Source organism: Eptatretus burgeri, chromosome 7, assembly GCF_056783735.1.
Source record: "Eptatretus burgeri isolate ZD-2024b chromosome 7, Ebu_testis_v1, whole genome shotgun sequence".
NCBI lineage: Eukaryota > Metazoa > Chordata > Myxini > Myxiniformes > Myxinidae > Eptatretus > Eptatretus burgeri.
This window is the reverse complement of record NC_140967.1, coordinates 82,757,772-82,784,497: the sequence shown is the minus strand read 5'-3', so window position 1 is coordinate 82,784,497 and position 26,726 is coordinate 82,757,772. Positions and strand designations below refer to the sequence as shown.

The window sequence follows — 26,726 nt, the reverse complement described above, 5'->3', positions numbered from 1 at the left end:
AACAAAAAATTGTAACGACACCAATGGCAGATATTAAAAAAAAAAATTGAAGTGAAATATTTCTACAATCCTCAAGTTTCAATATTCAAACAAAGAGCTCAATATGATCTCGAATATGTTCCATACACTTTCTTATACGTAGCAACAGGTTACGTATCACTTTCTGAAGGATGTCTTCTGTAACCCCCATGATGATGTGAATTACTGCATCTTTCAAATCAGCAATTGTGGTTGATTTCAATTGAAACACTCTGCCTTTGACTGGTCCCCTTAAAAAGGGGAGATGTGGAATGTGGCTTAATCTTGCTTCAACCAAATATTATCATTATTTCTCAACCTGTTCCATAGTTAGGTTTTCAGAATACGAAGATAACTATCTGATGTCACAGTTACTGCCGTTTCAGTATTGGGTTCTTCAAAAAGATAGGAACCATAAATTCATAACAAGCTCAGTCTACACCAGACGGTGATTATTGAAGAGTAAAGAGTTGCTTCTTTGTGTTCTCTTGGGTTTTCCAATCCCCAAAATCTTCAATTCTGTTTATTCATTATCCCATTAATATAAATCTGGCACTCATCAGAGAAAATTATGTGATCAATACTGAGGTGTTCAGTTTCCAGTGCCTCAGAAAAGTGGTTAAAATTTTCATACCATCTTCTGCGATCATGTTCATTACGTGCCTGGAAAATCTGAATTTTACAAGGAACTATCCCATTGTCTTCCTTCAGTATTCATCATGCTAATGTGTGTGACTGCTTCCTGTTTCAGAAGAGAGCGTGTTGTTGATTTGCACAAACTTCTCCGTGCGTTGCAGTACAGCTTCAATAGTCTTGGGACTGAACACTAACACGCCATCCTGAACAGGCCTTATCCATGTTTTTCAATGGTCCAATATCTTTTATCTTTCACACGAATACCTTTATTGTTTTGTATGCAGGTACATTAGATCCTGGAAATATTATCTCAAATGCTCTCTGTACTCTCTTTTTTGGTGACTTTGTTTGAATGTACGCGCCATAAATAAAGATGTGCTGCTCGATGTTAAATTGTCCAAATTATCTTAAATATCTGAGAAAAAAAGAAAAACGTGTCATCGGCAATCGAAGCAAATTTGAAATTTATTCAGAACTAAGAATCATGGCATGATCAAATGTCGCCCTTTTTTATAGTCCACTCTGTACATACTTTCAGGAACCATTATTTATTAATCTCCACTTTACCATCTCCACGACTCATACACAACTATGAATAATTTGTCTCTCTATATACACTTTACCACATACCACCCAGCATTATTTATTTATTTAAATGCATAATCTCAACGTCCCATTTTTATGGTGTGGTTGGCGGCTGTGTTCTCAATGTGGACGTGTTGTCATATTGTCATTATCATTTTAAAATGACTTTCATCATAAGAATAATCTTTTTTGATCTACAATAATTGCATTTCATACAATTTTGACATGAATAATGAGATCAAAAGATACATTGATGTGAAAAGGTGTTATAATATCATATCTACATGTACATAATACATCAGAGTTAGAAATATACATTCACATATTAAAAAAGACAATCTTATTTATCTATACTAATACAAGGCAGTGTGTGTCTGTGTGTCTGTGTGTCTGTGTGTGTCTGTGTGTCTGTGTGTGTCAGTATGTGTGTCAGTATGTGTGTCAGTGTGTGTGTGTCAGTGTGTGTGTGTGTGTGTGTGTGTGTGTGTCTGTGTGTGTGTGTCAGTGTGTGTGTCAGTGTGTGTGTGTGTGTGTGTGTGTCAGTGTGTGTGTCTGTGTGTCAGTATGTGTGTCAGTATGTGCGTCAGTGTGTGCGTCAGTGTGTGCGTCAGTGTGTGCGTCAGTGTGTGCGTCAGTGTGTGCATCAGTGTGTGTCTCCTCCATAACTCCAAAACCATAAAACCGAGCAGCCTGAAACTTTGCATGGACAGTAAGAAAACTCCAAGGAAGAACATAAGTGAAAATTGGGTGTTTGGGTTCATTAAAACACATCTTTTGAAGATAAAATTAACGGCCTTATTTAATTATATCCTACATCAGGTGATCCTCGGCCACCTCCCTGTCTGGGGTCTTAAGGCGTTTCCTGGGAAACCTCGCTGGGGTCTGAAGCCGCCATGTTTTTTGGCCTGCTCAACCAGGCCTTGACTTGGAACAGGCCGCAACGATTTCTTAACAATTAAGGGTTTCTTTTCCACTTTCCTCATTCATATTATCGAATGCCTGTTCATAATAGCTATGCATTGCTGTATACATCACTTTTGTAAGTACTATAAGTTTTCAAATTCGGAGCTTGTAGAGATTTCATGCATTATATGATACAATTTTCCCCGATCTACTCTCACGGACTAATTAAAGTATATCATCGAAATATTATTTCGCTTTTTCGGACCGGATATTGTCTGGCCTCAATTAGTGTCGAAATCTGTTGTGAAATCTGATAACACTGAACAACAAATTTCAAATAATTTTTTTTACTGGAGATGTGTAAAGTGATTAAGACTAATTTGGGTACGCTGATTTCAAAAATCATAACCGTTTTGCTGTATCACGTCAGGATTTTCAGGAACAGAAATATTCCCATTGCCTAGAAGTCAGGATTTCAATGAAATTTACATATGTCTTTAACATGTCTATTTCGTACAATTGTTGTTAACTTGTGTTATATTTCTTTCTTTCAGATAAAGATGAGTAGGCGTTCCTGTACCAATCATCCTGACAACTTCTGTTATGTCTGTGGTCGGTATACCAAAAAAGATCAACAGCGAAGTATATCTACAGCAGTGAAAATGAAGGCCGCCTACTTTCACTACTTCGGGTGTAAGGTGGGGGACCAAGAACAGAGCTGGGCACCACACATCTGCTGCACAAGCTGTCACACAACCTTGACTCAGTGGTTGGTGGGCAAGCGTGCGAGCATGCCATTTGCGGTGCCCATGATATGGCGTGAGCCGCAGAATCATCATGATGATTGTTATTTCTGCTGCACAAGCATCGCCGGCTTCAACAAGAAGAATAAAGGTCACATCAAGTTCGCTGACTGCGTCTCTGCTCGTAAACCTGTGCCTCATGATGACGAGAACCCCGTTCCAACACCTCCAGCTGATCAGAACATAGCTGTAAGCAGTGGTGAAGAGGATGGTGATGATGAACCTTTTGAACCCGACACTCAAGAATCACACCTTCTGAACCAGGGAGACTTAAATGATCTTGTAAGAGATCTCTCGCTGTCAAAGGCGAAGGCAGAGCTGCTTGGATCAAGGCTGCAGCAGTGGAATCTACTTGAACCTAACACCAAGATATCCTTGTTCAGAGCACGTCACAGAGACATGGCTGAGTTCTTTGAGATGGAAGACACGATGACATTCTGCAGTGACATCAACGGTCTGTTGAAAGAACTTGGGTGTGATCACGATCCTGCAGACTGGCGCCTCTTCATCGACTCGGGGAAGAACAGCTTGAAGGCTGTTTTGCTCCACAATGGCAACGAGAAACCATCAGTCCCACTGGCTCACGCGTTCGGCATGACAGAGACCTATGAGACTATGCGGCAGCTGCTTGATTCCATCAAGTACAATGACTTCAACTGGCACATCTGCGGAGACCTGAAAGTGGTGGCGCTGTTGTTAGGGCTGCAGTCAGGCTACACGAAATACATGTGCTTCCTTTGTCTCTGGGATAGCAGAGACGACAAGAATCACTGGACGAAGAAAGATTGGGAAGAGCGAAAAGAGCATGTACCTGGTCGACACAACGTGAAGCATGTCGCCCTTGTCGACCCAGCCAAGGTTTTCCTTCCACCACTCCACATAAAGCTCGGCTTGATGAAAAGTTTTTTGTACGGGCAATGGATCTGAATGGGCGTGGGTTTTTCCTCAAGGAAAAGTTTGGCAACACCTTGTCGGAGGCCAAGATCAAGGCTCGTGTCTTTGTTGGACCGCAAATCCGACAGATTATGAAGGACGAAACTTTTCCGACAACTCTAAACCCCAAAGAGCTGGCAGCGTGGAGGAGCTTCAAAGCTGTGACGGACAACTTCTTGGGGAACGAGCGCGCGGACAACTATGAAGAAATAGTGCAGCAGCTGCTGGAGTCCTTCAGGAAACTTGGCTCCAGGATGTCTCTGAAAATCCATTTCCTACACCAGCACCTGAACTTCTTCCCTGAAAACTTGGGAGCAGTCTCGGACGAGCACGGCGAGCGATTCCACCAAGAGATTTCACTCATGGAGACGCGTTACCAAGGGCGGCACAACCCGAACATGATGGGCGATTTCTGCTGGTTCCTGCATCGTGAAACTGACACAGAGCACCACAAACGCAAAGCCAAATGCCTAAAGCATTTTTAATTACATTCTAGTGGAGTTTTTCTGTAATTTCTATAATTTTGAAGCATTCATGATGAAATAAATGAATAAATGAATTTTTGTAAATTTCATTGAAATCCTGACTTCTAGGCAATGGGAATATTTCTGTTACTGAAAATCCTGACGTGATACAGCAAAACGGTTATGATTTTTGAAATCGGCGTACCCAAATTAGTCTAAATCACTTTACACATCTCCAGTAAAAAAATTTTGTTGTTCAGTGTAATTTAAAGAAATAACGAGCCTTATAACTAAGCCGATATACCTATTTACTTGAAGCAAGCAAGGCTATGTTCTCTCCTCCATACATCACAAGAAAATGTGTAATTTCCAAAGCATTAAACTTATCTTTTTCTCCTGTTTGGAGAATTATATTGAGTCAACAAAGAATTTAGGAACATAACAAAATTAACAAGCTTAATTGAGCTGTATGATTTGATGCCTTCACTGCGAAACCTCATGCCCTGTCCCCCAGAGGGACTGCCAATCCATAGCGTCTGCCAGATCTGTGTCTATATTTTCGGAGACTTCGCGAGGTGCTCTTCAGGAAATCGAACCAAATATGGTTAAAAAAAAAACACATTTGCACGGAACTTGAACCGACGTACCATGTGACATGCACAGAGGAGCAGGTGAAATGGCGGATTTTTGCAAAGCTTATTTCACGGGCGATTGAACTTTGTGATATTTCCAGAGTTGTTCTGCATTAAGCAGCAACTCTTTTGTGGATAGTCAATTTTTGAATGAATTAATTTTATTTCATTAACTGCTGCGTGCACTGTGAAGACTGGCTTTAAAGTTAAAGGTATCCTTTATGGCATGCCACGACAGCCTGGCCAACCGTTCCTTATCAACCATTTAATTGGAGTGCTTGCATGAGTGAGTGCTTCAGCCACTTGCTGAACACCCATTGTCGACAGCCGGACTGTGCTACGTCATTCTGAGTGAACCGTTCTCACTCTGTGGACGATTTTGCCATGCCACGTCTTTCAGAGTGAGTAGTTCATGCTCCGTCACCCTGAGCGAGTGGTTCGTGCTCAGATTCTAAATTACCGAACCAAGTTTTTTCCACCCGTCACACACAGCTGTTTATTGGGTGGCCGAAATAGGTGACCATTATTGCCAGTAATTCTGTCTGTTTGTTTGGATGTTTGTTTGGATGTTTCTTCGTTTGTCATCAGCATAATTGGTAGTAAATGTGGGCCGATTTTGACCAAACTCGGGTGGTAGGTACACCTTATGACCTCGTGATTTGGAAATTGTGATGGTTGTTAGGGATGCTTTGGTTCCCGAGCAACAACCGAAAAACCTTCAAAATCGGTACCGTTCATGCAAAATCAATTCCGAAAGCCATTATCCCACGTAGGGTTATGAAATTTGGCACGAATGATCTACAGGTGATGCTCTATCAAATATATTCTGGGTTTTGTGATATATGGAATACTTTACCCGCAGCGTCCCCTACAATTAGGGTATGCGCGAAAATTGGCGAAAATTGAAGGCCCCCTCGCGACCAGGTGAGTGCATCGATACGAATGAAACTGCAGGTTCATGGTACTCAATGAGTACTACAACTTTGCCTCAGGACATATTGACCGATTTCGCATAGGTCAGGGGTCAAAGATCAATAAGTGCAAAATCGATAATATGCGAGAGCTGGAGGTGCCTTCGCGCCAAATGCTACTCCTCCTATGGTTATGGTCGGATGGTCATGAAAATTCACACAAATCGTCTGGAATACATTGTGCACAAATGATCGAGCCGGATTTTCGATTTAGATCTTTGTTCACCCACAGCACCCCCTCGAACTTTGGGGATTTCCGATTTCAAACCGCATTTTCGGTACTTTTCATTCAAATGGATACCGAGTAGTTATCAGTAGATGGAACTGGATGAGATTTGATATGCATAATTTTAAGGTGATTCCCTATCTGCTATATGACATCCATTTTGCTCTTTATCTTATCGTTTCCATGCTCGGCGACCCATCGCCACCTACCGGCTTGTAAAGATTAATGTTTGTGAACATATCCCTGAGACTTCGGTATAAATACAACATTGCTTTTTCGGTGTAAGCTACTCAAGGTTTCTGGGTTGTATCCAGTAAGTACTGTAAAAAAAATTGCCGGTATTGGCCAAGCGTGTGTGTGTGTGTGTGTGTGTGTGTGTGTGTGTGTGTGTGTGTGTGTGTGTGTGTGTGTGTGTGTGTGTGTGTGTTAATTGCCAGAATCTTTCGGATTTCGGCAATTATGTTGGTCGGTTGTGTGTGTCATTCTGTGTGTCCGTTTGTCTGTCTGTTTGTTTGTGTGTTTGTTTACCCTGGGGCAGCCACACCATTTCAGCGATCATGCCCAAAGTGGGTACAGACATCGGCCATGGTCCAACTTAGACACTTGTCATTTTTGGTGAATCTTGGTCAAAGGTCAAGGTCACCGAAAAACCGGAATTCTTATTTTCGCAATAACGTCCAGTAAAGTGGTCGTATCAACTTCAAACCAAATACAAAATGTGCGTCTTCCAATTCTGCATCCAAGCATATGTCTCATTGGGGTGTCACACCAACACCCTTCTTAGCAGTCGGGGGTTGAATGTCAGGGGGTCGGGTCAAAAATTTCAAATTGTGATAAAAACGCCATTTCAAGTCCGATTGACTTCCAAGTTATGATCATGACCAAACTAAGTGCTATAACTCATTAAACAGTATCACTATCGACTTATAAGAACCAATTTCATTTGTTTGTTTGTTTGTCATAAAGCATAACATATTCTTTCTGCTACCTCTACCTCTCCCTCTCAATCTCCCCCTCTCCCTCTCCCTCTCTTTGTCCAATCCTTGCTCTACCCCCTCCCAAGAACAGTGCCTTACTCTCTTTCTCTTTCTCTTTCTCTTTTCTCTCTCTCTCTCTCTCTCTCTCTCTCTCTCTCTCTCTCTCTCTCTCTCTCTCTCTCTCTCTCTCTTTTTCTCTCTCTCTCTCTCTCTGTCTCTCTCTTTTTCTCTCTCTCTTTTTCTCTCTCTCTCTTTCTCTCTCTCTCTCTCTCTCTCTCTCTCTCTCTCTCTCTCTCTCTCTCTCTCTCTCTCTCTCTCTCTCTCTCTCTCTCTCTCTCAGAGCATATTGGAGCAGAGGTATTGTTCCACACTGGAAGAGGTAACAATAGGAGGACCCTGAGTCTATCAACGATAAGCTCTCATCTGGGACCAGATGTCAGCAAAGCCTTGATATCACTGCACTGTTTCACAGGTTGTGATTCGGTCAGCTCTTTTCAAGGAAAGTCTAAACCCAAAGCCTTCAAGTTGTTTGCAAGTGACACTGCTTCCCATGCTGTCTTTCAGAGTTAGGGAGTTAATTTACAGTCAGTGATGAATTGGTGAAAGGTGTGGAGAAATTTGTTTGCAAAATGTATGGGCAGGACTGTAAGAAAGTCAATGAAACCAGATACAATCTGTTCCTTATGTTAACCAAATCAGAGTCACGTCTTCCACCCAATGCAGACTCTCTCAAGAAGCATGTCATGAGAGCAAATTACCAGGCTGCTGTACACACTAGATGCATGGAACAGTTTCCAACAATTTCCAGTCCAAATGGACATGGATGTAAAGTTGTAGATGATGAATTAGACATTGACTGGGGTGATCTTCCTCCAGTTCTGAGCAGCTTGCTTGAACTAACATATTGTTCATGCAAGAATACTCGCTCTGAGAAGCCATCTGGTACAGACAAAGGACCATGGTCTTGTCGACAGCATGGTGCATCATGTGCAGAGCTTTGCAAGTGTGTCGACTGCAGAAACTCTATTACCACAAAAGAGTTAGATTCTGATGATGAATAATAATCAGATGAGGAGTAGATGCTCCATGACACAGTGACCCGTGTTATCCTTGTGTGATACCACAGTGTTTTACATTGATGCACATGAACGTGTGAAACATGAAAGAATTCATTTCAAAGAAAGGCTACTATTTTTGCTTGTACTTTTAAAATAAAATGATTAAAACACAATGTGAGTTGTCTCCTTATTGTATGAATATATACACAACAGAATTCCCATGGAGTAATACACAGCTATCTCAGAATGGACACAAGATGGTGCTATATGTTTTGCTAATTAGCATAAATAATTAATGTGCAACTTTTTGCACTGACGAGTTGTGAATTCTTTCTGAGTGATTTTTGATTCTAAATCAATGCAAAATTTCAGGTAGATACACGAGGTGAGTCACTAAAGTCAAAAACTAGACACATTTGGGATGCTCGGCCCACGGTCTATTCATGCTTGAGGTCTTGATATTTGGTCATTTTCTTGATTTCTGCATCGTTGGTCCAAAATCACTGGTATTAACACCTCAATTAGCAATGCCTTCTCTTCCCCCCCTCCTCCTCCCCCACCCCCCAAGTATGATATCTGGTCGCAATGCTTTGTTTTCGATGTTCATGCCCAGTGGGATCATTAGGTCATACGTGAGCGTTACTTCAATGTTTTCAGTGATTGCTTTTGGTTCATTTTCCCTCAAATTTTCTGGAACTGGAATATCAAAGTTTTTGCAGATGTGCCAGTGGATTACTTTACGAACTCTGTTGTGTCGTTGTGTTTCCAGCTGTTCTGAAATTTTATTTATTTATTTATTTATTGTGTTGGTCATTAAACATCGCATCCATCCATCCATCGGACCATACTCTGTGCAGAGCGTTGGTGCTACCTAAGCAGACTTCTTGGCTATTGGACACAATCATGGATGGGTCACCACATCGACACAGGATACCAGCAAGCTGGCACTCATTTTGCCGACCTCAGAAGGATGACAGGTAGAGTCAACCCCACCTGGTATTAATTCAACAGCTCAGTGAGATTTGAACTCAGGATCCTGGGATCCAAAGCCCACCACCCTAACCATTAAGCCAACACCAGGCATGCCAGATAATGTGAGCAGATAAGACACCCGGCTTAACGTCCATTCGAGTGAAACCTTCAAAATCAATGCAAATTCCATGAAATATTTGTGCACCGAGGATACCGGGCCAGGACTGAGTCATTTTATTATTGAATGCACGGAAGAGTGGGATGACTAAGGGGAAAAGGTAATGAACCGACAGTGGGGCCTCAGTCACAGTAAACTGGAGAATGAACAGGAAGAGAGGAGAGAGGTGTGGGATGACTAAGGGGAAAAGGTAATGAACCGACAGTGGGGCCTCAGTCACAGTAAACTGGAGAATGAACAGGAAGAGAGGAGAGAGGTGTGTGATGTAAAGAGGAACAAAAGAGTGAAGTAAGTGGAGTGAAGAGGAGGTCAGGAGTGGACGTATGCAGATGAGGAAGAACGGAATGAAGGTATGCAGAAGAATAAATTAGGTAGTGTGGGTGTGCATAATAAAGAAGAATAAATTAGGAAGTGTAGGTGTGAATAGTAAAGAGGAAGTTAGGAGTGGAGGTGTGCATCGTAAAGAGGAACAAAGGAGTGGAGGTGTGCAGGGTAAAGAGGAAGTTAGGAGTGGAGATGTGCCTTAAGCCTCGATTTTGGGAGTTTAACCTGGAAACTGCAGTTGAAGACCTCCAATGAACGGTGAACATACCATAACAAATCATTCCTCACCTTTGATCTTTTTGCAATCGTTCAACTGTTGTTGGATTCCAAGGACAAAACAGAGAACCAATAAATTCAACATGATTTCAAGCACATTTAGTACACATCATTCTCTTTGCTAACCCCTCCTCCACCCCTCACCCATCTTTTTCTTTTCCTCCTCTCCCCCACCCTTCTCTCTCACTCTGTCCCGTCCTCACTCCCCCCTCCTCATAAAATGCAGCACTCTCCTCCCACACCTCTGTCACTCTCTCTGCGTGTGTGTGTGTGTGTGTGTGTGTGTGTGTGTGCATCCATATATCCATATCTCTCTCTCTCTCTCTCTCTCTCTCTCTCTCTCTCTCTCTCTCTCTCTCTCTCTCTCTCTCTCTCTCTCTCTCTCTCTCTCTCTCTCTCTCTCTCTCTCTCTCTCTCTCTCTCTCTCTCTCTCTCTCTCTCTCTCTCTCTCTCTCTCTCTCTCTCCCTCTCTCCCTCTCTCCCTCTATGACACGCACTCCTCCCTCCCGCAGTGAATAGCAATGTTTGGTGAGGTGTCGCTCTCCCAACCTTCCCCCTAGCTCCCCCCTTCTTCATCCTCTCTGCCTCACCTCCCTCCTCTCACCCTAAACCTGCCGCCTCTCTCTCCCCCGTCCCCATAAGCGAAGCGACAGGTTGTATTTGCGAGTTAAGAAATGTTCAGCAAAGCTTCAGTAAAGCAAATTACCAAGTTAGACAATGACATGGCTTTATACGTATTTGTATACGTGCTATGCTTTAAACTTACGATGATAAAATTCCCATTACTTCAAAAGCGATAGCAGTGATCATGCAGAAATAAAACTAAGCCATTATGCAGTTGTTCAGATACCTGTCATCACAGTACAAGAACTTCATGTCCATGGAATGGCGACTGAGGAAAGAATTGCCATCCTGCGGTGGCTCCAACTCATCTGTCGGGTGGGGGATGTGCCTACAGAGGAGAACCAAGCATGCAGGTGGTATCGGTGACGATCCACAACTCACACTTGCCATGTGTTTGACATGGCCAGTGCAGTGCAACACCTGTGCAAAAATTAGAAATAAAACAAACCTCAGAGACTTCAAACTATAACTTACATACATACAGTGAGTGGTAAGATAAAATTTGTGAACACTGTAGAATTTTATGTATTTCTGCATGAGTTTGACCTAAAATGTGATCACATCTTCATCTAAGTCCAAAACATAGGGGCAATACCCCTGGGTGCTCACCTGGTAGTGGCTGGATAAGATAACCAGGGAACCACTGGCACGTATGGATGACCCACAAAATATATATTAATGGAGAAGAAAGTAAATACCTATGGATTTTTTTTTTAATGCCGTAAACAAACTTTAGTACATCATGGGTGATGAAGGTGGTCGTCAATTTTCATAAGAATTTTGTGTGTAGTTTCTGTAAAGAAAGCAAATGCATATTTTCGGGGACAACTCCCCCCATAGACCGCCTCAGACCCCAATCTTTTTAATGGTGTGAACAATCTTTGGTAGATCATGGGTGATGAATGTGGTGGTCAAATTTCATCAGAATTGTGAGAAGAAAGCAAATACCTCTTTTGGAGGGCAACCCCCGTAAACAACCTTATGGCCCGATTTTATTATTATTATTATTTTTTTGAATGGCATGAACAACTTTGGTACATACACGGTGATAAACGTTTTGGTAAAGTTTCACCGAAATAGTAGGTGTAGTTTCAGAGAAGAAGTTGCAAGTATTTGTGGTTGGACGGATGGACAGATGCATGGACAACGCGCCATCCCATAAGCTCCCCGGAACTACGTTCCAGGTTTGCTGATAGAAGATAAAGAGAACCTCATTAAACAAATAGCACAAAAATATGTACTTTTTCATTTATTTATTGAGCAAAATGATCCAACATCCAATTTCTTTGTCAGAAAAAGGATGTGAACCTCAAGGTTAGTCAGCTCAATTATGGGAATAATTAGTCAGGTGTTTCAATCAGTGGAATGACAATCAGGAGTGAGTTTGGGTGGTCCTGCCTTAAGTGAAAAACATAAACTTTGTTCGTAACCATCAGAGTCTGGTCTTCACCACACAGGTTTGTGGAAGCATGTCTTCCCCCATCAAAATTTATTTCTGAGGATTTCAGAAAAATAGTTGGTGATGCTCATTGGTCTGGAAAGGGTTACAAAACAATTTCTAAAGATGTTGGGCTCCATCAATCCACTATCTGGCAGATAGTGTACAAATGGAGAAAATTCAACGTATTGTTACTCTTTCCAGGAGCACTCGTCCAACGAAAATCACTCCAAGACCAAGGCGTACAATAATAAGAGGTCACAAAGAACTCCAGGGTAATGTCTAGGGATCTGCAGGCCTCTCTTGCATTGGCTCATGTCAGTGCTAATGATTCCACCATTAGGAAAACATTTAACAATAATGGTGGGCATGGGAGGATAGCCAGGAGAAAACCACTGTTCACCAAGAAGAACATTGCCACCCATCTCAACTTTGCTAAAGACCACCTGGATGATCCAAGAGGCCAGTGGAAGAATGTTCTGTGGACAGATGAGTCGAAAGTGTAACTTTTTGGCTTAAATGAGAAACGGTGTGTTTGGCAAAAACCAAACACTGCATTCCAACATAAGAATGTCATCCCAACCATGAAGTATCGTGGTGGTGGGGGTATCATGATCTGGGGCTGCTTTGCTGCCTCAGGACCTAGACTGCTTGCCTTCACTGACGGAACCATGAATTCTGGATTGTACCAGCAAATTATTTCGGAGAATGTCAGGGCATCCGTCCGTGAGCCGAAGCTTAACAGAAAGTGGATCATGCAGCAAGACTATTCTAACACACAAGTGAATCTACAACAGAATGGCTGAAGCAAAATAGATTTTGCATTTTGGAATGGCAAAGTCAAAGTCCAGACCTTAAATCAATTGAAATGTTGTGGCAGAACCTGAAGCGAGCAGTTCATGTAAGAAAGCCGACAAATATCTCTGTTGAAGCAGTTCTGTGAGGTGGAATGGGCCAAAATTCCTCCAAGCCAATGTGCAGGACTGATCAAGAGTTACAGGAAACGTTTGGTTGAAGTTATTGCTGCTCAAGGGGGTGACACAAGTTATTAAATGTCAAGGTTCACAGACTTTTTCCAACAAAGAAATTGAATGTTGGATCATTTTGATCAATAAATAAATGAAAAAGTAGATTATTTTCGTGTGCTATTTGTTTAATAAAGTTCTCTTTATCGATTACTAGGACATACCGTAGATGAAGACCTGTTCACATTTTAGGTCAAATTTATGCAGAAATACAGAAAATTATAAAGGGTTCACAAACTTCTTCTCACCACTGTACATACACACAACAATGAGACAACAATCACCAAATCTGTCTGTTTCACATTGCGAGTATGTAATAAATTTCTTTTTTGTTCAATTTCAGATTCTTAAATCAAATCAATATGATAGTATGTCTCAAAAGAGAAAAAGTTTGGAAAAAGGGCTCTATTTGTGAAATATACTTTGGTGAAATGTATTTGTCAATTCAGTTGATGTTGTGGTTGTACTTGTGTTGTAATAAAATAATTGTTGTTTTCTATTGGTGAATAGAGGTTTGGTTCTTAAGATGCCAAAATAATGTGTCCTCATTCATGCTACCAAATAAATTAATAATGTGATTTGTAGATAAAAAAAAAGATATCATTATTCGAGGAAAATAGTCCATATCATCGGATCTATAGTGACCATAACACAAAAAAGATTTTGTTTATTTTTCCATCTAGCTCCCATTTTTCTGTTTCATCAAAGATTGCATCTCTTATTTTTATACATCTCCATTGTTGTGACACATGCAATCTTCAAACGGAATGCTCAAAATATAGTGCACTCCTAAACCATTTACTGGAAAAAAAAATAAAGAGAGGAAAATGGTTTGAATGCTAATCATAATTATACAAGACTAAGGAAGAAATATGTTAAAAGGAACTAATACAAAAACTCAAGCTACATAAAGCTCTTGTTCCAAACACAGCTTGTATTTTTCTATTTGCCATTCCTCAAACATCAATGGTCTATTTTTAATTGTACATTTCATTCCCTTTTGCACACTATACTGCAGTGACTACATCACTTTATAACTCTCGATTAAAATGTGTACAAGCTTTAGTTTCATGCTAGACTTGTCAAAGACAGCAGAATGTTGCCCGGTATCACATTGTGTTGAATGCCAGAATGTTACATGATCACAAAACAGAGACTCAAGATATATCATCATTTGATTCGCTTGTTAAAATTCCATGAGCATGCATGATAAATATCAAACACAAGATCAATGTACCTTCCACGAGGCAGATTTTAGGTTGACCATTCGACCTCTGCTTGTTAGTGTACACTTCATACGCATCAGGAAGTCTATGTCTGTTGTTGCTTCTCCCCGCATTTGAGAAGAACCTTGAGTAAAGTGATTGAACGATAATGTTAACCGAACAAATACGAATTGACATGGTTACAAACATCATGTTTTCGACATGGTCACAAAAAAAAAAAAACCTCAAGATGTATCGTCATTTGATTCACTTGTTCATGTGTAACCATTTACGTCATTTAAAAATTGTTTATTTTTGTCGAATAAATGTCGCATACTCATTGGGAAAAAAAAAATCATTAACATGAATGACAGTATGATAATAAACCAATTTAAAACTTTTTTTCTTTGTCTGGGAGTGAGTACAAGCTCCGATCAAGTCCATTTTACAGCAAAATATCTCACACTCAACCAATGTCCTTCGTAGAAGAATTCCTGGTTGTTGACACCATCCACACGTGGACCAATGGTGTATGAGCAACACTCCATCATTGGCTTAATAATAACAAGAATTATAATTTAAAGATTTGTTTGTATGCGTTGCTTTTCTGTATACAGATATCATCAAAGCCTTTTTTTTGGGGGGGGGGATAGCCAGGGGTGGTAAATCTGATATCCACAAAGTTTACTGCTTTCTCTTTCTCAATTTCCTTCACAAATTAAATGTGGGAGCAGATTTTTTTCCCCAATGGAAAGTTATCTCACTAGATTGTATCACACAAAAACACACCACAACCTCATCATCCCAGGTTTAAAACTCCTTTAGCCTTTATACCCCCGTTTCAACAAATATTTTCAATTTTGCCTACCAAGCTGCTGATAATGCATGCTCGACAGTCATAGTGTCTGTATGATGGAGTCCTTGTGCATTTAATTTATGCACTTTTAAAAACTGCAAACTAGAAAATATAAATTGATGTGAATGCGTCAATGGATATGCTTCCTCTCAGGTTAGATGTCAGTCAACCCACTGTTACATTTGATTTCCATTAAAGGTTTCCATGAAAACCTAATAGTCACATGAGAGAAAGCACAACAGAGAGAAATGATAAGAAAAGAGAGACATCAGATCATGTTTCTCACGAAGAGTTATGGTCTGCAAAATGATCTTCAAAGGGACATGACCACTGACCTTTGACCAGTTGAATCCAAAATTGAATGAATTCACCTTTGTATGACAGTCAGTACTTCTGCCAAGTTTGGTTAAAATCCATGAGGTGGTTCAGAAGTTATTGCAATACCAAAATAATTTCCAATTAAAGGGCACATACCCCTTGACCGGGGCCAGACTGACATGGGGCATATAGGGTATGTGCCCCAGGCACCCCCTCACTGAGGGGTGGGATGGGGGGTTGATAAACGTTGTGTATATATATATATATATATATATATATATATATATATATATATATATATATATATATATATATATATATATATATATATGCATCTGTAATAATCTGAAAAAGCATTTCATTACGAGTTTTCATACACACATTACTTGCACATAATCAGGCTGGTGCAATGACAAGCAGCTGACTGAAGGCAAAATTGTCCACACAAACTTATAAGGATTTTTCAACTTATTAAATTTTGTCGTTTCAGCTTGGCAATGTGCTTCCCGGGCACGTGTATATATTGTTATTATCCCTTTTGTCCATGAGGATAAATCGTAAATTTTACGAACGATGCTTAAGCTCAATTAACATTGCTGATGATGGACAGGAGTTCATGCCTGAACTCCAATCCATCTCTAAAAATTAATGTCAGTGTGTGTCAGTCTGTCAGTCAGTCGAACAGTTTCAGGTCAGGTCAGGTCAGGTCAGGTATGGGAGCATGCACCGGAGCAGCATGTCACTGCATCCACTTTCTGGTGGTCCTCCAGGGGCCTCCATCTGGCCATCCCCCAGGCAGATGCCTTGCCCATCCCCATCTCCTTGAGATGCTGATCAACCTGCTGCAACTATGACGCACGTGGTCGGCTCATTGGCCTCCTACACTCACGAGGCTCCCTCACTGAGAGCATCTTGTGAGCAGGATCAGTGTCAGGAAAATGAGCCACATGTCAAGACAGCCACAGCTGGCACGCACAGACAATGCAGGAAACAAATCTCATTTGAGTCTCTCTCAGTAACTGCTCAAGGGACAAAGTCCGACAAGAAACAGCCAAGTATTCTCCAAAGAGACCTGGTTCCAAAGAAATTAAGTCTCTGTCCTAGATCCTCGTCAGAGTCCAAGTCTCACATCCGTAGAGCAAGACTGCAAGCACCAAAGACCTGAAGACTCGGACTTTTTTCCTTCTGCACAGATACCGACAGTGCCACACCCCATGATCAAGTGAATCCATGTCTCCCCAGGCCCGACTCAGACGTCTATTAATCTCTGGCTCACAGCCAGCAGAGACATGAATATCACTGCCAAGGTAAGTGGATCTCTCTGTGACATCAACATCGTCACCAAAAACAGGTACAGACAAGATAGCACAGTATGGAAGATGTCACTGAAAGTCTGGATCTTAGTTTTGACCCAGGAAAGCCATAATCCCAGCATCTCTGACTCCTCATTCAGCACCTCCAGGGCCCCAAAAGTATATCCAGAGTCTCTGCAAAGATGACTTCATCGTCTGCAAATTCAAGGTCAGAGATCTTGACATCACCAATTTATGCACCGCAGCTTGATCTCGCGAACATCCTCCACAGAATCCAGTCCATGCAAGTGCTGAAAAGTGTGGAGGCCAGGACACACCCATGACAAACTCCAGTAACAACTGGAAATGTTAGAGATGGTAACACAACATCTCACAGCAATCTCAGTTCCAGAGTATAGTTCAGACATCATGTTGATCAGTTTTGGTGGCACCTCGCGAAGACCAAAAATCCTCCAGAGGGCATCCCGATTCATTGAATCGAACACTTTACACCAAGATTAACATAGGCTGCAAGCAGCCCCTGCCAAAACTCTCGACTGTGTTCGGTGAGGACTCGAAGGGCAAGGAAATGGTCAATCGTTGAACTCTTTGGTGTAAAGCCTGACTGCTCTGGGTGATGGTGCTCAAGCAGATGATGGCAAACCTTATCAAAAATAAATTTGAGGAAAGACCATGCCCAGCACTGTGAGTAGCATCACCCCTCGTTAGTTGTTGACGTCCTGCCGATCACCCTTCCCTTTCTAGTGAGGGACAACAAGGTCCTTCTTCCAGTCAGTTGGGATGATGCCTATGTTCCAGGCAGGGCACAAAACTGCATACAACGACACGAGTACAGCATTTCCACCAGCCTTGAGAAGTTCAGCATCGATGCCACAGATCCCAGGAGCATTAGCCCATTTCAACCGGTTCACCGCAACGTGTTTTTACAAATGAAGGTGGGTCACAGTCAATTGGAGGGTCAGTAATAGGGATAGTAACACCCCTGACATCCAACTCACCAGCTGGTGGGTCAGTTTGAAACAGCTGCTCAAAGTAAACGGCCCAGCGGGCCATCGTTTCAGACTCCTCTGTCAAGAGCCCACCACCATCCACTCTAACTGTGGTACACCGATGGATGGGCTTGGGGGAACACAATGTATGAATTCCTCTGTAAGCAGGACGAGAATCACTTAACCACAGGTGATACTCTACCCCCTCACAGATTCCTAACACATAGGCCTCCTTGTCCAGCATCAGCGCACGTACAGTTTTATGCCGCGACTCCCCGAACAGCACAGCTCTGCCATTAAGCCTGGCCCTGCAACTCTGGTCACTGTGTATCCAGTGTCCCTTGAGAGACAAAATTATTCTTCACCCTCCGGTGAGTTCCAAGGTATCTGCCGACAACATCAAGGATGGTGGTCTTAAAGGCACTCCCCCAACTCTTTAGGATTTCCTAAAGTACCCAGACCCCCCAAATCCCCACTTAACCTATTCACAAACTGTTGAGCTATCCTCTCATCCTTGAGATTTCCAATATTCAGCCTCGGCTGGGATGGTACCATTTTCCCGGATCGAAGCTGCAACTCCAGAGTTGCTACAACAAGCCTGTGGTTGGTATTGAGGAACTGAGCATCACAGTAGACCCAGCAGTTCTGGAAAATCCTCCAGTGACCATCAACAACTACATTGTCATTCTCCATTGCCACACCACCAGCATGGGAAGACCAAGTCCAGTGATGAGCCTGTGAGTGCTGAAACTATGAACCAGCCACCCTAAGTCCACGACTTCTTGCAAAGTCAAGGAACTTAGTGCTATTCTGGTTCACAGTTGCAGACCTATGGGGGACCAACAAATGTCTCATAACCATCCCGATCAGTGTTAGTCGATGCATTGAAATCCCCCAAGATGGGAGGAGCAACTTGCTTGGGGCACTGATCAACGACAGACTCAAACGTGGTACCCAATGCGTCCTTCACAGTGAGATCACTCGCCTCAGTCGACGCATATACAGCGAACAGTGAAATGACACCCAAGGAGTGACGAATCCTTAGTCTCATAATAATGCTCGTTGACCCATGTTACCTCAATTATAATCATTCATCAGCTTTTTCTTGGACAGAGCAACTCCTTGGGCATGGCAACCATCAGAGCGACCAGTCCAGTAGTAGGTGTAACCACCTGCCATAATCTCACCACTATCTTGTCTCCGAACCGCAGAGTGACCCAATTCCGATGTTCAAATGCTTGAGCTCAGAAGATAACAGAGACAGGTGGTTATCCTTTCTTTGGGATAGGACATTCAGGGCACCCACCCAAAGGGACCGCATCAGGTCAACCCAAGGAGACCGCTGTCTGGTGGACGGCACCTTGGCACCACTCCGCCACACACCACCACAATCTGTCCCCGGAAGTTTACCCCGTGCTTTTCCTCCCATCATCAAGAAGTGGGGGTCCCGAAGGCATTTCCCCAATCCCTTCATCCAGTGAGCTGCCCTGCGAAGGGCAGCAGCACAGGAGGTACTTCCACGGAGTGGGTTTTCAGTTTTTTTTGCATTTGTGTGTTTTGCGGAATGAAGTGTTTTAAGGGGGCTAGAGTGAAAATCCTGCCACCAACCTCCTCAAAATAGTAACCCAAGTGCAGGAGGACGTCCACAGACACAGTTGGGTACGAGATATTGAATGCCGTTGGCTCACAAGGAGCTCCTCCGCCCTTTGACAGGTTTTGTTTTTTATCCTGCTGGGTGTCCATATACATATACAATCCTCACCAGGAAACCTGGTGGGGGTGACGGTTTAGTCGCCGACAACCCGACCATGAAACAGGTGAGTACAGGTTTACATGGTACCTGTAAGCAAGTCACAGATGAAATCTGGCCTGACCTGAAATTAGTATCTCCTCCATAACTCCAAAACCATGAAACCTACCGGCCACAAACTTTGCATGCATACGAATGGAACTCCAATGTAGTGCAGCAATGAAAATTGGGTGTTTGGGTCAAATTTTTAAAAACCCCTTTTAAAGATAATTAACGGCTGTTTTTAATTATCCTTTATCAAGGCATCATCCTTGGTCAGCCCCTGAATCAGCCCTCCGTCAGCTTGATGGGGTCTTAATTCGCCATTTTGTTTGGTCTGCTGAACAATGCCTTGACTTTGAAAAGGACAGAATGGTTTCTTAATGATAAAGCATTCAGAATTATTTTTTGTTGCTTTCCTTAGTCATATCATCGAATGTCTCATACCTATGAATCGATGTATACGTCGCAATGCTTTTAAATGCTAGGAGAAGCCAGTGTCCGTGGCTTTGTTTCATTTCCACACATGTGATAAGCTCTAGAATCTCTTAACTTGAGCCAAATTTCAAATTTTTAACCACAGAATTGACCTCAGCAGCAGTTCTGATGTGTTCAATTTTCCAATTCGGACATTGCTCGACACTTCAGTAATGTTTATCAACAAACAATCATCAAGAGATGTATTATAAATGGGGATCCTGTTGATCAATACCTTACATTTCTGCAACCGGATGGTCAGAAGGCCTCGACGTTAGCTCAAGCTCTATGACAGTTCCTTGAAAAGCAGTCTCTCAACTTTGCTGTGAAACAATTTACCTTCTCTTCCTGGAGAGAAAACTCGACCGAAGGCAATCACAGATCAATCTGCAAAGCCCGCAACAAGTGTGTGTCCACTCTCAGGAGAGCCAGAAAACAACATCTGTCCAATCTTGAGGTTCAATCTATGAAAGTTCAATCTTGAGGTTGAACTCCCTTGCTTAAAACCTGGAGTCAGTGCATTGTTGAGTTTGTCTTGGGAGTATGCTTCCCCTCAATCTCTTTCTTCACTTCACAAATGGCATCACATCTGACTTCGCTCATGAGAAGGCTGAACACATCAATTCTGTATTTGCTTCCAAATCTTATCCCCAATCCTTCGCTCTCTGTACCCACCCAACTCGGTCACACCCAAATGCTCCTGGACTTTGTGTCTTTTGCACCCGTTAAGATGGAGACGTTCCTAGCAACCAGACCCTGATTCTGCAACTGGACCAGATGACATGAGCTCTGGTGTCCTAAAAACCTTCTCTCTTGCACTGGCACATCCTCCTTCTGTTTTTTTTTGTACAGAGTTAAGGATCGTATAAGAGCTAGTCCACTAGATGGATCAGGACTTAGGGTAAAAGGAGCAGTACAGAAAAAGGGTGGGAAATACCAATAGTGGAGTTGAAGGACAATGTAGAGGGAGACTTGGACAAACAATGAGTGTGGAGAGGAATGGGAGGCAGGAAAGGATGTGTAGATTGGACAGAATTGATACAAAAGGAAAAACTGGAAATTTGCAGGGAGGAAGGCTTGAGGTTTGTAAAAGGGGGTGGGGGGGGGCATTAACAAGGGAAGAAAATAAAACATCATGGTTTTGAATTGAGGATGATCTGAGACGCTGGTGAAAAACTGTCCAGGAGAGAAGAAAGAGATTGAGGAGAATGTGCAAGTTGGTTCCACAGGTGGAGAAAAAAGAAGAACAAATTGGTGGAGGTGAGCAATGATAATGGGTTTAAATGGTTTAACTCGAACGGGGTTGATGTTGGATCGTGAGTGCCCTGCTGACCTCCAGGGTGGGGGGACAAAGCATGGAAAGAGCAGAGGGTGCAATATGAGAAAGGAGGCAGGTGACGAGAGACAGAGGCCACCGACATGACTGTGATGGGTCAGTGATGGGACCATAGACTCAGCTTCAGTGTGGGAGAAACCAATGATCTTGAAGGCCTTGGTTTCCATGGTGTCAAGCTGAGCAAGGTGTGAGGCAGGGGAGGCAGCCCAGAAGGGAGAGCAGTACTGCAGCAAGATGTGGATGAAGTCCTTGTCGGTGGATAGGAGACCAGGAAGGACTTTGTATGACAGAGGATGCCCAGTCAGCAACTGGCTTTGAAGGCCAACTTTGAAATGTGGTTTGCACAAGACAGATTGTGGCTGACATTGAGTCCCAGGAGTTTGAGTAACTGAACTTCTTCAAGGATCATTTATGTGAGGTCACCCTAGCATTTGCGCTGGGTCACCCTAGCATTTGCCTGAGGTCATCTTCTAACTGATTAAAGTCAGCCAACATCACTGCAATACATTAAAAAGGTGCAATAACTGATCCCTTTATCTACAGACCAATTAGCTTACTTACAATCATCAGCAATGACATGGAATCCATCATTGCAGTTGATATGAAAGTCTTCCATTTCTCCAACGCCCTCACCTCAGGTCACTAATTCTGATTCAGACTATGTCATTCCACCTTGCACATGCTGCTCTTTCTCTCCCAACAAAGGATGGAAGCCCTCAATGTCAGACATTAGATTAGGGTCGTGTCTCCAGATATATCTCGAGCTATCAATACAGGCTGGCATCCTGTTCTTCAAATTCTATGCCGATGGCATCCAAGGCCAACCCCACACATAGCTTACTGACTTCCCCTACTATCATAGCCAATGGCTCTCAATGGAACCCTTTAATCTCCTCTCCTTATGAAGGCTGGTGTTCCACAAGGCAGTGTTTTGGGCCCACAACTATTCCTATTGTCAGGTCAGGCCAGATCAGATCTGTGACTTACTACAAGTACCATGTAAACCTCTAATAACCTGTTTCACGGTGGGGATGTCAGCGACTAAACCATCTCCTCCACCAGGTTTCCTGGTGAGGAGGGTGTATGGATATGGCCACCCAACAGGATTCAAAACAAATCCTGTCAAAAGCGCAGCGAGAAACTTGTGAGCCAACGGCCATCCATATCTGGTACCAAATGGTCTCTGCGGATGTTCTCTTGCAGTTGAGTTACATTGGTGGCAGGATTTGCACTCCAGCCTTGGCAAAACACTTAATTCTGCAAAATACAAAAAAAAACCCACAAATAAAACAGATAACCCACTCTGTGGGAGTACCTTCTGCGCAACTGCCCTTCGCAAGGCAAATTACTGGATGGCAGGATTGGGACAAAGCCTTTGGGACCTTCATTCTTTGATAATGATAAGAAAAGCATGTGGTAGACTTCCAGAGTCTGGTTGTGGTGGTATGTGCCGGGGTGGTGCTTAGTTATCATCTCCCAAATGGCGGTCTCCTCGGATTAACCTGAGGCGGTTCCTTCAGGTGGGTGCCTGGAATGTGCTCACGAAAGGAGAGAATGAACACCTGTCTCTGCTATCATCTGAGCTCCAGCATTCGAACATCAGTATTGCAGCATTCTCTGAGGTTCAGAGATTGGATGGTGGTGAGATTATGGTGGGAAGTTGCACCTATTTCTGGTCTGGTCACTCTGATGGTTACCATATCCAAGGAGTTGCAGTAGCTATGTCCAATAAGCTGAGTCCCCTGATAATTGAGGTAACACTGGTCAACAAGCATATTATGAGACAGTGAATTAATCACTCTATTGGTGTAATTTTCCTTGTCTCTGTATATGATCTGTCTCCATGGGGTGCTACCAAATCTGATGAATCTGATTTCTGAACTATTCTTTGGTACTCAGAGTGCTCTGAGGTGTAGTGGTTCTATCTCTGACTTATTTCTAGTTTTACTGGAGTTCATCAGGGACGTGTCCTGGCCCCACACTTTTCATCACTTGTATGGATTGGATTCTGGTGAGGACGTCAGAGAGATCAAGCTGCAGTGCATTGTTTGAGTATATCAAGATATCTGACGATTATTTCGCAGATGATGCACTCATCTTTGTGGAGATGCTGCATATTCTTATGGGGGCCCTCCAGGCACTAAATGAGGAGTTGGAGTTGCTGGCATTACAGGTTTCCTGGGTCAAAACTAAGATCCAGGTTTTCAATGATATCTTGGATGCTGCTGTCTTGTCTGTTCTTGTTTACGGTGAGGATGTTGAAGTCATAGAGAAAGAGTCACTTACCTTGGCAGTGATAGTCATGTCTCTGCATGTTGGAAGCCAGAGGTTGATAGACATCTGGGTCAAGCCTGGGGAGTAATCAATTCACTGTTGGTAGCGATGCAGGAGGACGACAGTCCAAATCTTTAAGTCCTTGGAGATTCCAGGTTTGCTCTACAGATGTGTGACTTGGACTATAAACAACGATCTGAGATGCAGACTTAACTCCTTTGGTATCAGATCTCTTTGGAGAATCCTCAGCTTTTGCTGATCAGACATTGTGTCCAACGAGCATTTGCTGATGGACTGAGATGAGATTTGTGACCTGTATAGTCTGTGAGCATCAGCTGTGGCTGTATGGGCATGTGTCTCGTTTTCCTGACTCTGATCCTGCTCACCAAATTCTTTCAGCGAGGGAGCCTCTTGGGTGGAGTAGTCCAATGGGCCGATCACATGCCTTGGAGTTGCAGCAGGTTGATCAGCATATCAAGAAGATGGTGATGGGCCAGTCATCTGCTGGGCAAGAGGGAGGCCCCTAGAGTACTGGCGGAAAGTAGTGGATGCAGCGACATGCTGCTCTGGTGCATGCTCCCATACCTGACCTGATATATTCCTAATCTTCATCATCAATCACTCTGTGTCTCCGTAAAATCCCCTATATCAATTGTGCTGATGATTCCACCCTCCGCAGTGATATCCTTCATCATTCAGATGGGCAGGCAGCAGCCTCTCCCTCTCTTCAGACCTTGACAAAATCATAAGCTTGTCAATCACTTGGAATATGGCTTTGTGAATCACTTGGAATATGGCTTTGTGAATCACTTGGAATATGGCTTTCAATCCAGACAAATCTCACATTCTTAATCTCAACATCTCTTGCCAAAAGAGGCCCGATGGCAAATGCTCAGATTTACTTTCTTAACAATCCTCTTGAGGATTGATTTTTTTTCTGTGATTAACAATCTTCTGTCACTCAAACTTCTGTGTCTCAAACCTCACTCAGCTTGACGCCATGGAAACCAAGGCCTTCAAGATCATCGGTCTATCCTGTGGTGAAGCCGAGTGTATGGGTCTATGACTTCCCAATCGCAAACATTTCGGTGGTCTCCTTCTGGTCTTGCACCGTCTGCTCTTTCCATGCTTTGCCCTCCCACAAGGTTTCTGCAGGTATACATGGTCCACCATCAACCACCTTCTGGTGAAAATACCTAAATTCAGAATCAATGCTCACCTCCACTCATTTGTTCCTCCTTTTTCCCACCTGTGAAGCAATCTTGCACATTCTCTTCAATCTCATTCTTCCCTCCAGGTCTTCAAGACAGATGTTCACCACCATCTCAGATCATCCCTCCAAAACCATAATCGTTTATACCCCAGTTAACCACCCCTCTACCCCAAAGCCCACCTACTTCCCAACTTCCAATTTTTCCTCCATGCTAGTTTGGTTCTTTATCCATCTTGTCCTCTCCAGGCATTCTCTCCTACCTCTCATTCTTCCTGATCCATTCACTATTTTTGCTGTTCCACTAGCCTTGACCTTGCGTATTAAAATAATTGGATGACAAGTGATGAGGGCAACTTAATATTGACTGATATTACATCTCCCCTCAATGAACTTGACCTTCACCAACAGGAGTAAGACAAACATTTGTTGCAAAACTGGAGGTTTCCCCTCTAATCCTCCATGCCCACCCCTCCCCACCCCCATCAAAATAAAATTCACTCAACATTCCTCTATTTCACACATCTGAAGTCACTTTCAACATGTTACAGTGTTTATGCCAATAAGATTACCGTGTGCATGCAAGAGTGGATCTTTCGTTTATGGCCAATGTTTTATTTAATCGTTATACTTCACCAACCAACAGGAATGATATGGATATGTTTGTATTTCTGTGGATGAGTGTCAAATAATTTGGAATGCCACTCATGCACTCAAAACTCTCATTTATGGCTGACACCTTTCCAACTTTAAAATTCCAGTCCAAGCCTACAGGGGGAACTGCATCAGCAGCAACCTGTGAGCCAAACTTGTTCCAATAAGTGTTTGAACAAATGAAAATTTTTTTTTTTAAAATGCATCGATGTGAGAAGTATGCACTTGAATCAAGGTAATAGGGAAACAAGTGGTCTCATGAACTCAGCTATAACTTGATTCCTCCAGAACAATAAACACACATCAGACTTGAACTACATATATAAATGATTTCAATGTCCACATCATTCAAATTTTCGAATTACCTTGCTTGTCAGAAAGTATTTCCTTAATCTCTTCATGATCACATGGGTGAGTGAAGTCAAAGATATTCTGTCCAATTAGATCAACCTTAAAAGAATGGCAAAAAAATAATTATGTCACTTCCTTGGACATTGTAAGCCTTTCCCAGATTTAAATATAATAGTCGCAAAACTTCAAGAATATAAATATATTCTGCAAATTTGCCTTTGCATTTAGTAGCCTCATACATGGAAATCAAGAAGAATACAGAATCACATTTGGGTATAAGAGGGTATAAGTAAATGAATTGGAATAAAGATTGAATAATCCTTCCAAAATAATTCAAAAAATACTTAAAAGTTTTGCTAGAAAGACCTTAATTATATTCAAAATCCAAAGATATTCAAATACCTGTGTAATCCCAATATGTTTTGTGATGTTCTCAGAGAGGAATATCATGTCACCATCTTGGGTCATGATGAGCATAAAGCCTTCAAGGATCTTGAGGCAGAAGCTGCCCATGTATTTCTCAGTTTCTGGTTTGTTTGATTTGTCAACTGGCAAAAAAAAAGGGACAAAAAAATTGTCAATACCAGCACACCCTTGGCATTTGCTGTTCCGGCTTTCATGCTTTTGGCTATTTCGCAGGTTTCAGCTGGGCTGTATTTCAGAATGCAGCACTCCCGTCTTTCTCCACAGTAACTGGTGCGAGGTGCAGCACATCACATCCTGCTCAATGTTGTGTGTCTCTGTCTCTGTCTCTGTCTCTGTCTCTGTCTCTGTCTCTGTGTGTGTGTGTGAAACCTTTGTAACATCAACATTATGCTGCTTGCCAACACCCAGACGTTTTGATGTGTTTTTTTCGTGATTCATATTTCTTTAATCATGGCACCTAAGTGGAAATCGAGTGATGGTGCAGC

At 42.5% G+C, this 26,726-nt stretch overlaps 1 protein-coding gene across 2 annotated transcripts in view; it reads right to left on the bottom strand.

The window, feature by feature from the left end:
• The window catches only part of LOC147023648 (endothelial PAS domain-containing protein 1-like), a 161,584-nt gene that overhangs the window by 76,208 nt on the left and 58,650 nt on the right, over positions 1–26,726 (bottom strand). For both annotated transcript variants that reach the window (XM_085889283.1, XM_085889284.1), the window contains 4 exons: positions 26,218–26,363; positions 25,830–25,914; positions 14,281–14,393; positions 10,807–11,000 (listed from right to left, as the gene is read on the bottom strand). In XM_085889283.1, coding sequence (XP_085745409.1) covers positions 10,807–11,000; positions 14,281–14,393; positions 25,830–25,914; positions 26,218–26,363 — 538 coding nt within the window. The remainder of the gene's footprint in view (positions 1–10,806; positions 11,001–14,280; positions 14,394–25,829; positions 25,915–26,217; positions 26,364–26,726) is intronic.